This window comes from Urtica dioica, chromosome 11, assembly GCF_054948205.1.
Source record: "Urtica dioica subsp. dioica isolate 48M chromosome 11, U.dioica_male_clone48M_v1_H2, whole genome shotgun sequence".
Lineage (NCBI taxonomy): Eukaryota > Viridiplantae > Streptophyta > Magnoliopsida > Rosales > Urticaceae > Urtica > Urtica dioica.
In genome coordinates, this window is record NC_142766.1 from 16,021,111 (window position 1) to 16,037,325 (window position 16,215).

The following is a 16,215-nucleotide window of genomic DNA, read 5'->3' on the forward strand; positions in this document are numbered from 1 at the left end:
CACACACTCGAGAAAGATATTGCTGGTATTAATAATGCTGTTAATGGAGAGATTTCAGTCATATTGGCATAAAATTTAGATTTTTGTCTTTAGATCTTGTGATAAAGTGCTAGCTCAACTTAATAACCCTGACGAAGTGCGATTTTTTTTTTTTTTTTTGGGAAGTTCTTGCAGTGTGATGAATTATATATATGCTAGACTGGCTTCGTATATACAATTACTGCAATACGTACGGAAAACTCAACTATTAATCGTAGAGTATGACTTTTCTTTATATGTATAAATAGTATCCGCCATAATGTTAATTATCAATTATATAAAAACGGATAGCCGGCCAAAAGAAAAACAATCAATACCGTATTTAATATTCGAAATAAAAGAATATTACCATAGATGTGTGGTACACTACACAAATGACAAATCAAAAAATTCTGCTTTTTATTCTGTCCTTTTTTGTCCCTCTAATCATAAATAATTTTAACTTTTTTTTAATAATCATAAATAATATTAACGATGCTATGAGAATATATGAGACCCAAATATTAGTAAAATTGAAGATTTTTCTTAAAATTAACTAATATCCTAACTAGGACAAATTTATTAGTAAATTCAAGAAATGTAGAAGAAAAAAAGTTTTTGTACATTTTACCCACTCATTAAATTCTCTAATTTCTTCATTTATTATCTCTCTCTTTCTATCTCCCTTCACTTAACACGTGTTTCATTTTTTCATCTCTCACCACATGTTAGCTCATGGTCCATATATTACTCTCTGCTCGATCTTAGCTCGTGGTCATGATGGGGTGTGGTTGGGGCTCAGGGGAGGGTTAGATTCGATGGGTGAGTCAGAGGGGATTCCAGCTAGAAGAAAGGGTGGACCGACAGATGCTGGTACACAGAGCGTATGAGAGAGATGAGGTTGGACAGGAGGGGAATTTTATCGAAGGAGGGGTGGAGCCGGAGGCGAAGAGGGTAAGCGAGAGAGAGAGAGAGAGAGAGAGAGAGAGAGAGAGAGAGAGAGAGAGAGAGAGAGATAGTGACAATGAGGGAGAGAGATACAGACAAATATAGGAAGCATTATTATCGGGGGGTTGAGAGAAAGAGAGAGATTGTATTAGAGTCGAATGAGAAAAAAGACTTCTGTTCAAACTAGTCACGATTTGTCACGGCTGTCACGTTAATTAAAAACATGTCTCTAAAAGGTAGCAATTGTCGATTTTTTAAGCTGTGAAAATTTGAATTAGCCGCGACTTGTCATTTTTTCGAGGATATGTTGTTTTGTGGATTAAAGTCATTATTTGTTGGTGATGGTCTATACTCGTATATAAATATCTAACCTACTTACTACATAAAGCTATAAATTAGAGTGGTAGCTAATTTTGTCTAGTGGTAATCTCACACATATTTCGGTTGAGAGTTTCTAGGTTCGATATCTTTGGGCTGCAGAGATGCATGCCCATTTTCAAATAGAGGATTTATCATCTTTCAGCTTAATGCCCTTGTACTAAATCATGTAATCTTGGTCAATAATACCACCTGAGTTTGCACTGCTAATATACCATGTTATCTTGACAAATAGTGTCACTTCTAAAAAAAGGCTATGAATTTAATGAATGTTATAAATCATAAATGAAATAGTGGTTCTAATCAAATAAGTTGAAAATGTCTACTTCTTTTATAATTCAGCAAACGTAATAAATGATTAAAATACAATTTTTAGCAAGAATTTCTAAGTCAATCTCCAACTTTGACTTAAACAGATAAGCCATGCTCATAAGACTCATTTTTTTATGTGTTTGTTAATAAATGCTCAAGTAAAGTCTCTGTGAAAGGATCCCCAAGTTATCCAATATTGGGATAATTAGGATAGTCATGCTTCATATGAGATGATGCTTCATTTTTATGTGCTTTATTCTATTATGGTTGCGAGGCTCATTGGAACTACAGGATTTCCGTCACAATTGATCATTCGAGTTTGGAACAACTTCTCGTCAGACTAAAAAATTCTTAAGCGAGACAACTTCCTTAACAGCTTCATAAGGGATTATATGTTTCACTTCCAAAACTGTGAAGGGAAATTTGGGAAAGTATGTGTTGAAAGTTAGAAAATTGGGTTTTTAAAAGGTAGTAAGTTTTAATTTAAAAAATATGACCTTGATACAATACGAATCCTTAAAGACGTAGTCTGCGGTCTTCTGCTGCGCCTTGCGGTGACATGCAATCTCCTACTGTGGCATGCGGTCTCCTGATGTGGTCTGCGGTCCCGTCACAATCTTGCGGTGACCTGCGATCTTCTGATGTGTCATGCGATCTTTTGTTGTGGCTTGTTGGGATTTGAAAACTATGTGTCAAGAACATTTTTGTCAAATTATACATACTTTCCAAATTAAATCTTAAAACCGTTTAAAAATTCAATTTCCCAATTTTCAACGCATCTTTTCCAAAAAATTTCCATTGTGAATTCTAAATTGTTTGATACTTCTTCAAACTATTGCATCACACAAATAAGCAAATATATTACAACTTTGTTACTTTCATCTATCTATAGGAATTCGTTGGGAGAATTAGGTAGTTTGATTTAAAAGATTAATGGAATGATCAAACAAATACACACTAGCGAAAGCAGATGGTAATTAATGAGGGGAGGTTATAACCCCTTCCGAAAATTGAAATATAAGAAATTCGTGTCTAAATACGCTATAATGTTAAAACAGTTATAATTATGCTATGTAAAATATTGAGACAATTAGGCCAACAGATCAATAGCTTATCTTCTTTTTTAAAATTTTATTTTATTAAGAAAATAGTTCACTAAGTCGAAGTAGTTAATTTAATTTATTTCGGCTTAATCGACTATTTTCTTATTAAAAAAAAATAGTTAGAATTTTAAAAAAAAATTAGGAGATTGCCTAATTACAACAAAGTCTTCTAAAATATTTGTAGTATCATATTTTAGTTTATGTTTTAAATTGTTGTTTTTTTTATAAAAACAAATATGCTGTTATACTCTAAGTCTCTAATAATTAAACTAATCAATTTAGACATTCCTTTCCCAAAATTTAGTAGATGTAATATATATATTTAGTTGGACAAGTTCAAAGCTCACACACACACACACACACACACACACACACATATAATATTGAAAATCATTGCAAATAATAATTAACTAAATTATTTTCTGGTGACGTAATATAAACCATATAAAAATCGACAACTAGCGTAAGCGAAGAGGATAATGGTTGCATAAGGTCTACGATCACCTATACAATCTCTTTTCAAGATTTCTAGTTTTATCATTATTATTTCTTTTAATGCAAAAGATAGCGCATCCAATGCCCTCCCTCTCATATTTTTCTCCATAGATCACTAAATTTAAGACAAAAGATGTCAATTTCCAAACCCCACAATTTTTTTTTTCGTTTTAAATAATGAAACAGTACAAATTTATACAAAATTTCATAGGTATGGATGACCCACCATATAAAAGACGATTCCTCCTAATCATTTATTACATCTCAAACATTCAATGCTAGCTACGAAAATACATAACCTCTTCTCTCAGTCTCACTATGTACATAAAATTGTATATTCCGTCCGTCACTGCCAATTTAGTTTTATATTTTATATCTTGACGTCTTGTTAATAGATGGATAATGCAACATTTTTTGGTTCAAAATACCGAAAAAATATATAACAGCCAAAATAAAAAAAATTATTCATCAAATACCGATTTTTAGAGCCTCAAACAAGCCCAAAATTTGAACTTAAATTCTTTGGCCGACTAAGACCCATTGTTGCTTCTAAAAATCTAAGTACCACATAGCTTTATACGAAGTGATTTCTTTTAATTTTTTAGTTTCACAATAAAGTGAACATTATTTGTTAGCTAAATAAAAACTAAAGACGATTTTTTTTTTTTTTTTTTTTTTTTTTGCATTCACTTGCTTCAAATTCAAATCAAGTGGTTCAAAATTCAAATAAGTGTTATATATTCATTCATTAAGTATATGTATAGATATGAATATATATATATATATATATATATATATAATGGTTATATGTATCATTAAATGATACATACGTAATATCTATTTGCTATAGGATTTTTGTCGATATATTCGTCAATAGTCGATATATCATCGGTTGTCAATATTGAAATTGTTATAAGATACTCGTCGATATATTCGTCGATACTCGATATATCAGTAAAATCAGAATCTCGGTATCGATATCGCTATTTTAATACTTGGTTGGCTCAAGTATAATATAACATTTCTAGCTATTTCTTTATATTGTTTTGTTTTGGGCTCTCTAGTCTAGATATATATAGTCATATGAAAACTCATGTTTTATTATATAGTCGGTATTTGATAAATTTTAAATAAATAATCACGAAATTTTATTAACAAAGTTAAAAAGACATTAATAGTTATAAATATTCGATAATAATTGTAAATAGTTATCAGACTCCAATAGCATAAATAGAGTGTTAAAAACGTCCAAACAATATCACATCATTATAATGACTATTTATTTAAAATTTACAAAAAATTGACTATTTAGCAAATCCCCAAATTTTGGTGACTTAGTTACTCAATTAATTATTTTGTTTTTTGGTCGGTTATACTATACTAGAGCTGAAATTTCGGTGGTGGTTGTTTTTTTATTTTTATTTTTTATGTTTTATGGATGGTGGTTGGTTGTTTCTGCAATCATAGATCAATTATATGTGTTATTGATAACATTGATTTTAGTCTTTAACATATTATGATTTCGAAAGTATTGATGGCCTAAATATAATAATCTTTGTTATGTAAACAAATAAAATGAAAAAGGAAAAAGGAATAGCTTTCTTCAATACACGATCTGGTTATTTTCTAAACACACACACACACACACACATTTAAGCTCTACACATTGCGAAATTCATTTTACATATTCATTTCTTGATATATTGGTATTATAGCTGTTAGGAATAGGAATCCTTCGTTCTGCATCTATAAACAACAACTTTTAGATAAAGAATAATCAAGGTGTTTTAACCATTTCATATAGATAATGGTCAAGACTCGAGATAGTTAAAATCTTGCTTGAATTTCAAAGATATAAATCACGGCTAATACATGAATAATTTGTAGTGTTGGTGGTGGAAATTAGTCAACAATGATTGACTCAATTAGTACTTTGAATCAAAGGTCAGAATAATAAATGTGATCACAAAAAATAAATTCACTCTAAGTCCTAGAAAATTCACCACGAAGTGTGTCTATGTTTTCTTGAGCTCGGAGATGGGTCTTTAACTTGGAAAAATGAATATCTATAATTTATTAAGCATATATAATATTGTTGGAACCCTTATTTTTTATTCGAAGGGCCTTTAAATAAGTCTTCTCGTCGGTTGCATTTTACTATCTCAAATATTAAGAAAAGTAATTAATCAAGTAATAGTCTTCATCATCAGATTCGACGTGGCCGAGGAGTTGAGTTGATTAATTGACGAGGTGGTATGTTGAGGCAAATAAAGCCGTGTGGCCGAGGAGTTGAGTTGAATAATATTCGTCGAGGTCATGTATTGAGACAAATCATATCCCATTTAGCAAAATTATTGACTACGTAAGTTAAGTTGATGATGTCTCAAGATGAAGAACCTTGATTCGGTTTTTTTACTCCCTTGGCGACACACATTACCTCTCTTCAGAAAATGGATTCAAATCGTTAAGCTAAAGTAGTTTAGCATCGCCATCGATGAGCTCAAATAGTTGATCTCATGTAGTCAAGTGTTGCCTATCCTGCAGTGAGCTCATATACAGTTGAGCATTTGTAGTCGATCTTGTCTCACAAAATTCAGTGGAAGGCAAACAAGTAAAAAAATGTGTACCATTGGAGGTGCATGATCTTTGTTAAAACAATTGATGTGTTGCATAGATGAGCATCTCTTGAATGTATGTATAATATATATATACTTGTACATTTATTACCACACACCCAACCCACCTACCATTTTTCATATTTCATGTCTCTCTTGTTCCCATTCCATTCTTGTGTAGGGTCTATTTAACCTTGGTGATGTTGACCTTGAAGCCCATGAAACAAAAGCTAATTCTATTTGACTACTTGATTAATTTGAGAGTATATGAAATGAAATAATCCTGATCAAGACTATGTGTGAACAAATGAGCAATTGAAACCGCAAGAACTGATCTAGAAAATGATTGTTAAGGAAAATGATGTTCAGTGTGTATCAATCTCCTATTTCAAAAGATTGATATGAAACACTTCTTTGCTTAGCTTAGTTGGAGGGGACATTTGTATGGTAGGAATGAAGACTTATCTGAGGAGGGTATAATCATTCGCGAGTGCGTAAGATAATAGGTCTCTCACTTTTTTTTTCCCTCTCCTTTTGTCGTCTTCTCGAGTAAAAGCAGTCCAATATTATACCCAAAAAAAAGATAGTAGTGGGTACTAGTAGTAGTGACCCCACTTTTGGCGCGTCCGTACACTTTAGGCTCAGCATGGGGTCGTTTTTGATGGCTCTCTTATCTAAACCGATAATGATGTCGTTTCTTCGGTGTTACGTATTTTCGGATATATCATAGACGGTTATGATAAAATAGGGTTTCATGTGGATTATCATTTCTAATTCAAACAAAAAAAAAAATATGGATTACCATTTCCAAAAAGTTAGATAGAAAAAATGTAAAATACACTCGAATCTTCCCTCTTTTTTCTTTTGACTTTAATGAGCATCAAATCAATGATGCCATAAACAACAAAATCGTTTTTCTCGGAGTCACGAAAAATAGTAAATACAAAAGAGAAATTATGTTTCATGAGTAGTTTTGGCCATGATGCCCTATGCATAATTTAATTTTGTAATACTGAGCGAATCAAACTTTTCAAAGGCCCTTTTTATTCTTTTAGTTTCTAATTTCAACCAGGTGATAATACATATTTAAATAAATAAATTAAAAAAAAAAACAGGGGATAATGAGTGTGTTTGATATGTGGTAATGTTAATTACATTCTCAAGAATATTTAAACTCCCTTGTTTGTTATAAATTAATGTTAAAAAAATTCCTGAAAATGTGATCACCTAAATAATCGAAATACTCTAAAATGAGATAATCTTAATACCACCTCTTTGGTGGCTTTCAAATTACCACCATCTAATTAATGTGTTGATCGTTACTTATTTTTAAAATATTATGTCACTAACCCTTGGGCTCATACAAATAAAATATATTATTAAACCACGCAGCTTTTCCATTCCTCTTTGGTACTCTTGATACTACATATTTTGAGCCTCTCCGTCCGACCAAGCTAGAATTACGCTGGTATTTTTTTTTATTTTTTTCCAAATTTCCGTTTCGATTTCTTTACCTATTTCGTAGTTTTTCTCTGGTTGTTAGCTTTTTTATTAATGGATTCGTGTTGATTAGTCTATTGCAATTATTTATTTATAAGAATTTTGCAAGCTTTATCGTTATTGTGTGGTAATTGATGGTTCGGAAATTTATGTTTTCAAAACACACATTTTAAGTTTTAACTAACAGAATATGCAATTGCAAGGAACATATTTTGTAATCAAGCATATTAGATATTTCATTGCTAATATCGTTTTTTGTAATTTCGTTCATTGTACTGCAGTTTTAAGCTTCTCACGGATATGAATCGTATTCTTTGCCACCGTCAAAAATTGAGACTTATTTCCGTTTTACAACAAATGGATAGATTAAATCAATTGTTGCTTTGTCTGTACGACTTCTCCTAATCATCATTCAAAGAAGTGGTATAATGCAGGAGAATTCATGGATTAGAGAAAATCTTCATATTCGAAACACAGTAATGTAACATTTTCATTGATCTATTTAAAACATTAACTTATTGAACCACACTGTAATCTCTCATTTCTAGGACTCTGATTACTTTGATTACTTTAATGAGATTCCTTGGAATGTACATTCCATTACTTCCAACCAAACACACCATAAAGCTTGCTTCAAAATATAGGTGACAGTCAATATCCATCACCAACATAAACATATAGATGTACCTGTAATTAGATGTTAATGAAGCTTTCAACTCAAGCGGCCTGAATCCTGTGAGATTTTTCAGCACTAGGAATAAAAATCAATGTACAAAAATTAGACTTTCAATTAGAGAAAAATAAATTCTTAATCACACGAGGTAACAGAAAGTGCAACTCGAAGATCATTCGAAGTCCCTGATATATACATTCGATAGGTTTCTATTTCTTTGCGATGTAACTCCGAATTTGGAGTTGCATAATGGTTACCAATCATGCGGTCGCGGATCGAAAATATGATTTCCCTGAGAATCGGTTCGTGGCCGTTGAGAAGATTGCCCATGCTTAGTACTTTCCTCCATGACTGGTTGGCTGTGGGAGGTACAAACATGCTCGAGATCACTTCTCTTTCGCGACTCCCTACTTCTTGCCACTTGTCATACTCCTTCATACCAAAAATTAAATCATTCATAAATCATAAACTGGTTAGCTGCATTGTAGAGCCTTCAGCACTTTGGATCCAGGAGGGTTTTTTTTTTTTTTTTTTTTTTGAATAGGCTCAATTGTTGAACTAGAACCCAGGATAATTTAGAACATGAAATTGATGCTTGATGATTAGGCCGGATCGGCCTACAATTTAAGAGCTACATCGATCTCTCCCTCTAGACGACTTCGTTTCTAGACTGATTAACCACATAATTCTCTCACGAACTCTGATACGCCACCCTAACGATCTACTAATACTAAATTGTAATTCGATTAATAAAAGTACTAATTTACCCTCCGATAAATAAAATTGTGATTCATAATGTATTTACCTTTTGAACAATGTCTTCTTCTGTACTTGAGGGCGTTCCCATTCTTGGGAGGTAAAAACTGTGGAAGTCGCTGAAAATTGCTTCAGAGAGACGCGGTGCTTTCACGAACTTGCGATGTAGAGAAGCTGCAACTGTCAGTAGCTTCTCAACATGTTCGAAAACGCCACAGAGTCGTCTAAGGTCTTCAATGCCTTCACTTCCCTGGGACACACAATTTGCTGAGCACAAATTTTATGCCGCAATATTAGTGTCACTTTCAACAAAGATTTCAAGGGTTTGCCCAGTTGAAAAAAGAAAAGAAGACCAAGTAACCTTGCAATGACTTCAGTCCAGAAACGAGAGTAAGGTAGAGTTGATCGATTCTGGTCCCCATTGGCTTCAAGCCTCCATAACTAGTCTGGTTTAGAATTGCTGCCGATACTCTGAAGGCAGTAGAAACCATTTGCTCGAGCAACTGGTGTGGTCGTACGGTTTCAAGGTAATGAAGGATCTGAAAATCAGAAATACCAATTTTGAGTTATGCAACTTTAAGCAGATTTGAGGAAATAAAAATGAAGGATCTGAAAACCAGAAATACCAATTTTGAGTTATGCAACCTTAAGCAGATTTGAGGAAAACAAAAGACTCACCTTTTCTCCTTCTTTATTAGGATCGAGAAGTGGGTTCTGCTCAGAAGCTGGCAAAGCAGGTGCTTCATTCCAAATCTTCCGCCACATATTTCCTTGCTCGGACATTCTCTGTGAAAGATGTCCTTGAGGAGGCCAATCATCTTGAGAAAAGCTTTTGGATGACTCGCTTCCTTTTAGGTTGTTCTCCCAATCTCCGGGAGAATGCCACCGGATAAAATCTTCGAAAACAGCTTCTGGATTTGCTGCTTTGAACGCTGACATGTCTGGTTCAAATTAACATACCCCATCAGACAATTTAGTGTCACGGGTACGGTTGAGTGTGTTGACAGAAGTATAATCAATGTAGTGTAATTATTTATAAGCCGGACTTGCATTATTTTGGCCATATTTTATGACATAGAGAGTGGTGAGAGCGCAGGTAACAACTTCACACATAAGATTCAAGTACGCGTTGTTCATACTACTACGAGCATCGTAAAAGTAGACAAGAGAAATGGCTAAATTATCACCTGAAGATAAGATTTCCTTCTCCAACTGAGCAGAAAAATTCTGGGGAAAAAATGCAAATGAATATTCAGCGAGTCAACAAGTGTAAATTGAAACAGACACATCACACCGATAGCTCTTATTTAAAGTATCTCATACAAAATAGTTCTTCAAAATTTATATACGTAAAACAAAACACAAGGTACGTGGATTCCTGCAGGAGAGACCCAAAATAGTTATTTGCTAAACGAAACAGCAATCACACACTACAGACTTGTATCTATACTGCAAATTCAATTCGATTCTTAAGATTCCACAAAGCAAGATTTTTATAGCGTAATATAGCACCCTGTGACAGCCACCACTATTCTCAGTCTCTTGATGTGAGACCTTTTAAACCTAAGCATCGCTCAGTTGGAGCGAACATAGTGCAGGCAATACTTAGCCCATTGCTGAAGTAATTTTTGAACTTTATGCTAAAATATGAGGAACGTCCCCAAAGAAGTAAAAATTAGAAAGACTTGAGTCATACTTTTTCCACTACCTTTTCCTCACAATCCATATAAGTTGAGAACGACAATGGCCATATTTTATCATATTCTTCAAAGAATGAGCGAGATAAATAGCTTATGTTTGTATAAGCTTACGAGTGAATCGCCGAATGCTTCAACAGCCTGGAGCCGTTCTTCATGCATGTCTTCTGTCATCAGTGGTGGTTCCTACAATGATTAAGAACAGAAATTCTCACATCAGCCATGCATTTAGAAATGTTTGGGAAATCGAAATCTGAAAACACTGTGAAGCTGAGGCAGATGTTTATACAAACCTGTGTGAACGGAATATGCATACTCTGATTTGACTTCAAAAGCTTCATGGACCCGGCCACGCCAGCTGATCCCCTTCTCAAACATTCTGGCTTTAGCTCGCTGAACAACATATCTTCTGGCTTGGCAGCAAAGCTTGTTCCAGAATCATGCTGACCGTCAGGTGTTAAATGGCTGCAATGTTGGACAGAACGAACAGATATAAAAAAAATACTTATAAAATTTCCATGGATGATCAACCAGATTGTTGTAATATGTGTGAATATCAATTTTTTTACGAGGCATTTTGCTCCATGCCTGGGTAACTTTTGTGCTGTAGGGAGAGAAGGAAACTAATCTATAGTTGCCGATTTGTAATAAGAAAACCACAGAGATCTCACTTGCTTAGTTCACTGTCAGGTTTTCTATCAAGATGTTCGTCAACTATTTCCATATCAACCGATTCTTCATCGTCTATGCTGCCTTCCTGCAATTTCGTTAGGAAGGGTTTATAAAGACAGCACAACTATGGAAAATATAAGTAAGCACGCAAAGCTTTATGAACTCAACCTGAGAAGAAAGGCCATCCCTGCTGGCAATGCAATCTTGAAAGTCTTCCGAATTTTCATGCTTTCTCTCAATACATATTGCTAGCTAAATAAGAAATGCAGATAAGTAAAATCTGCTTACGTCAGTGTAATTTTGACATTGCATATCAAAGATTGTTCTGATTATCAACCTAAAAAACAGGATATGCTAAGGGGTATGTTTCTTCGGGAGGAACAAGACGGAAACAAGATTGTTTTGTATAACCTTCGGTGTCGAGTCTTTTTCTGACTAAGCCCATGGGACCCTAGAGGTCCCAGGAGACCCTCCCAGTGGGACAGCGTGCCTATCCACACATCCCATTATTTATGCTTACCGCAAGATTGGCCCCTTGAGAATAAAATTCCATCGAAAGACTAGTATTCCATCAACAGAACGCTCAAGTAATATCAAAATGGATAATATAGGAAGGAAATACACGTCAAGTTTCAACTCTATGGATTGCATTAAACAGCTTGCTAAGACGATGAAATGACAATATTGAACCGTATCAACTTCTACTGTTACTTGGAGAACATAATTTGCAGCTAAGTTTTCAATTACACCCTGTTAATGCTACGTTCTAGAAGCTTAAAAAACAGACTTAAATTGCAAACAGTTACTTAATTGCTTAGTTTGTTTGAATTCTGATCTACTCATTGACGGATATTTTTTTACTCCTACGACTAAACCATAAAAATAGGGCCACTACTAGAAAGAGGAAAAATCCTACCATTTGCAGTTTCTGGTTGATCAAACAAGTATTCAAGTCCACCGAACCATCGACGTGCATTCGAGGCAGTGGCTGCAACTCTTCCCAGCACCACCGAACTTCTCGAACAAATTCTATCCAGAGTACAGCAATAGCTGCGCCATATGAATTATATCATGTTGAAAGTAAGTCTTAAATTAATCACGCCCGGAGAGAAGAGGCGGAAAGAAAATTATTTTATAATTGAAAAAAGCTAACAGTAAAATATGATTTGCAAATGAATCGTATATACCACGTATGTTGCAGTTTCCAAACCAAAGACAATGTAAACAAAACTGTGAAAAAAGGGATTGTGGTGGTGCGCCCTTGATAGCTCGCAAAGTCTTATTAGCATCAACAATATTTGGGAGTTTTACACCTGTAATGTGGATAAAATCAGGCACATAATAAGACCCAATATCTTCTGAAGTCACAATATGGACGCATTAAAAATTATAATTATCACATATATATCCAAGAGAGGGTGCCGATAATATAAAGGGTAAAAGTAGCATGCAAAACAAGGTGAAGTGTTTCAAAAACGAGAATACCCTCATGAAAGAGTTCTTTAAGCACGCGATCGGTAACAGTTGGTGGAGGTAGAACGATTGACTTCAATTTGTCAGTAGTTGGGTTTTCGACTGCCAAAAACGAAACAAAATAAATATGAGAGACTGGAAACAATCACCTTCTCCAGCATTTATGTGCCAATATGCAAATCCATTTAATGCATCGAATTCTAACCTGACACAAAATCTTCCATAAATTTGGCTGTGAAGGACATATCTAATGCATCGACCAAAAGGCGCAGCTGTGAAGCAAAACCTACCCTGCTTCCCAGGGAACCATCGCTCCTGACAAGAAATGATATCATTTTATTACTTATGAATAGAAATGAGATGACCTTGCATATACAAGCATTAAAAATAATTGCACACAGAATAGGACTCGTTCACAACATGTACAAAAGCTGATACATACGATTTTTCTTTTGGAATTAAAGACTACTTGAAAAGAAGCTAATCGCCAAAAGAAACTAAAGAAGCCCATATCGTAGAACAATACATAAGAAGAAGAACACGAATGAATATTTTAATGACGTTAATACCATATAGCAATTCTTGATGTGAAGATTTACAGCTGCTCATATCTAAACCAACTTTGTTTCTTAAAGAAATTAAAAAGTTAAAGATATATATTCATAAACACCGTCCAAACTGAATTTGAGGTCTCAATTCACTAACTTAACCAAAACCGAAAGAGGATCCAAGATTTAAAAGTGTAAATACTAATGGATAAACAGCTGTCACAGCATGCCCAAACATAGGTACTGCAGTTATTTTGATTGTATAACCTGGGAATGTGTTTAGAGAGTTTTCAAACATCTTACAAAGTTGGAGAAAAAATTGGATGTAACATCCACTTCTCAGCATCAAGGGGCGAATAATTTTCCACTTCAGCCATTTCAAGAGAGTTTTCAATCGTCTTTTCTGACCACGTGGCAATCAAGTCAAATCCTGCTTGGAGTACAACAAAAAGTTAGTATAAAAATATAAACTATACATTTTTTGGCACGGGCCAAACCGATGAATATTACAAGCCTGATTCAACACCTATACATAAGCTGAGAAATTAAATAACATTAAAGCAGAATGGATCTCAACCACAACACGCAAGAAAACTGAATTCTGTCTAACGCAATCACCTTGTACAGGATCTTCAGCAGAATACCATTCGCTCCAGGGACAGTCATCGTCCCATTGTATTCTGTTGCGAGTGTCACTGCGAGGACTACCACCAGTTTGAGTAGTATCAGTGTCGTTTCCTTGTACATCTTCATCGTATTCGTCAATGGGAAGGGTTTTGTATGTTAGCTTCATCGTGAAACGGACTTTGAATAGATGCACAGTGAAGTCCAGTGCAGAATATGCCTTCAACATCAAAAGAAAATTCACTATGATTGGGCGACAAGGGGATGAAAGAATAAGAAATGCAGTTCCGAAAAAAGTTAATTTAAGAAAACAAAAGAATTTAATTTGTATCATCGATAATAATAAATAATAAATACCAAAAAAAACAGTAAAAGAAAGACATTTAGGACTGGGCTGTCCTAAATATCTACAAACATTTCTGAACTCACTACCTAAGCTAGCCGTATAGCTTTGCTAGTCGACAAAAACAGAGTCACTTACAAATTTAAACTAAACAAAAAATTACAGAAGAGGTCAAGTATAACATACAATGAGACATCGTGTACAGAAGTCACTTACAAATTTAGAAACAAACAACTCGTATAGACCTTCCAAATGCATAAGCCTTACTGGAACCTGACTACCCAATTGGTCCGCCTCAAATCTTCTGGTGAAAACTGTTCCCATGTTTTGAATGCCAATGTATGATTTTCGAGAAGGATCGTGCACTGGCACAAATGCTGGCAATAAACTGCCAGCAATTAGCAAAGAATATATCAACAGTCCAATAAACTTAACAACCTAATAACACACATCCCAAGTATATTATTCTGGCAGAAAGCAAGGATAAGCCTAAAATCGTTTAGCATCACAGAGCTGATCGACATAACTATCCTACACTCGCTATGAAGTAGTGAAAGAGTTTCCATCACAGGCCATACCATGAACAATTTGATAAAGCAATCGCCACGGCACTTAATAGCTTGCTTGACTCGGGGGTATCGAGAACAACGCCACTTGCACTTTGCGGAGCGATCACCTTATCATGGACAAATGATACATGAACAACAGCGAAAGCTCAATTCCTACGGAAACAAACACGAGAGTAACTTTAAACATACCAAAAACTCTTTGACTCCAAAACATAACTGCAAATCATGCGCCGCACAATTCCAATCCATAATTTTATCTGACAAATTTGTACACAGTGTATTAGTCTTACACATCAACAATTAACTAACCACAATGAAAACGAAAAATATATGATTCAACAAGTACCTTTATCATTGGACTCGAAGTAGTATTCTATGCAATAGCACTTTGTCACATCCTTCAAGTCAGATTTGACCTTGAATAAATCCTTGGTATTATCTAGCTGTACGGCATTTTTTTTCTATGGCCAAATAAACAGACTATCAATATTGTCCCAAACATATAACTAATTTTTTTTCAATTGTATATGTTTTCCTTGTTAATTGTCATTGTGCTTAATTTCTTATTCATTGAGATAAATTGAATTCCAGACAAAATTCAAACTTACCAATAGATTCTTTGGACCATCACTCAACCATTGCCTACAAACAGCTTCAATCTCGGAAATGAACCTATACAGTCACTAAAATTAGCCAAAACTTCGTTCTTTACCAAATAGATTTACATATTTATATGCATGTACATGTATGACTTACCTTTCCCAAGTAGAAGCAAGAGTGAAATCATCGAAATGCTCATACTAGACAAAGAAACGAACGATCAGAGCTCTTTACTAATACCTCCTTTTTTTTTGTGATTTCGAGGTTAAAACTAGTACTGTGATTATCATTAGACGTCAAACATGATTTCGACCAATAATTATAAATTACAGAATTAGAGAGCAAGTCATACCTCTTCTTCGGGTGCCTCTTCGTCGTCGTCGGTTAATTCCAGCTTGCTTGCGGAAGCCATGAAAGATCTGCGGACATAAAAAGCAGAGATGTTTCGAATTTGTCTTGGTATAATTTATTATATTTCTTATGGATTTTCTATTGTCCCATTTTATATTTACTTCGAGCTTTTATATAGCTATTTAAGGTCGTTTACTTTAGAATTTAGATTGAGCTTGAGATCTGTAAAGACCGGTTAAAATAAAAACCATACCCGCGCGGAGTTTCTTCTGTTTTTATATCCTTTGTATTTCAGTCAAAATTTGCTTTATAATTCCACAAATGGCTTTTTTTTTTTTTTTTTTTTTTTAAATTGTAGAAATTAGGAGAGATAATCGGAAGAGGAGAGAGTGTTCCAAATTTATGTGAATTTTTTATTCTACTTGTTATTTGAATAAAATAATATATAAATATTTATAGAGTTACAAAAAAAGGAATTAAATGAGGAAGATTCTCGACTAATCCATAACATAGATAATAAGTATCTACGCTTCTTAAACT

General features: G+C 34.2%; 1 protein-coding gene across 3 annotated transcripts; it reads right to left on the bottom strand.

The window, feature by feature from the left end:
• Positions 1–7,938: 7,938 nt before the first annotated feature.
• LOC149381672 (Rab3 GTPase-activating protein catalytic protein) lies at positions 7,939–15,988 on the bottom strand. 3 transcript variants are annotated; one of them, XM_089630739.1, is made up of 23 exons: positions 15,929–15,988; positions 15,677–15,743; positions 15,481–15,524; positions 15,333–15,396; positions 15,071–15,185; positions 14,914–14,981; positions 14,734–14,831; positions 14,372–14,543; positions 13,807–14,032; positions 13,492–13,618; positions 12,846–12,955; positions 12,653–12,742; positions 12,355–12,480; positions 12,084–12,217; positions 11,336–11,419; positions 11,167–11,252; positions 10,789–10,960; positions 10,610–10,681; positions 9,986–10,025; positions 9,477–9,739; positions 9,160–9,337; positions 8,848–9,065; positions 7,939–8,474 (listed from the first exon to the last, which is right to left on the bottom strand). In XM_089630739.1, the coding sequence occupies exons 2-23, from the start codon at positions 15,734–15,736 to the stop codon at positions 8,178–8,180; spliced, it is 2,844 nt and encodes a 947-aa protein (XP_089486865.1). In that variant the 5' UTR covers positions 15,737–15,743; positions 15,929–15,988; the 3' UTR covers positions 7,939–8,177. The 3 variants fall into 3 exon arrangements, with proteins under 3 accessions (XP_089486865.1, XP_089486866.1, XP_089486867.1); XM_089630740.1 differs by lacking the exons at positions 15,481–15,524; positions 15,929–15,988 and having other exon boundaries at positions 15,677–15,913; XM_089630741.1 differs by lacking the exons at positions 14,914–14,981; positions 15,071–15,185; positions 15,333–15,396; ... (1 more) ...; positions 15,677–15,743; positions 15,929–15,988 and having other exon boundaries at positions 14,372–14,532; positions 14,734–14,850.
• Positions 15,989–16,215: the final 227 nt, after the last annotated feature.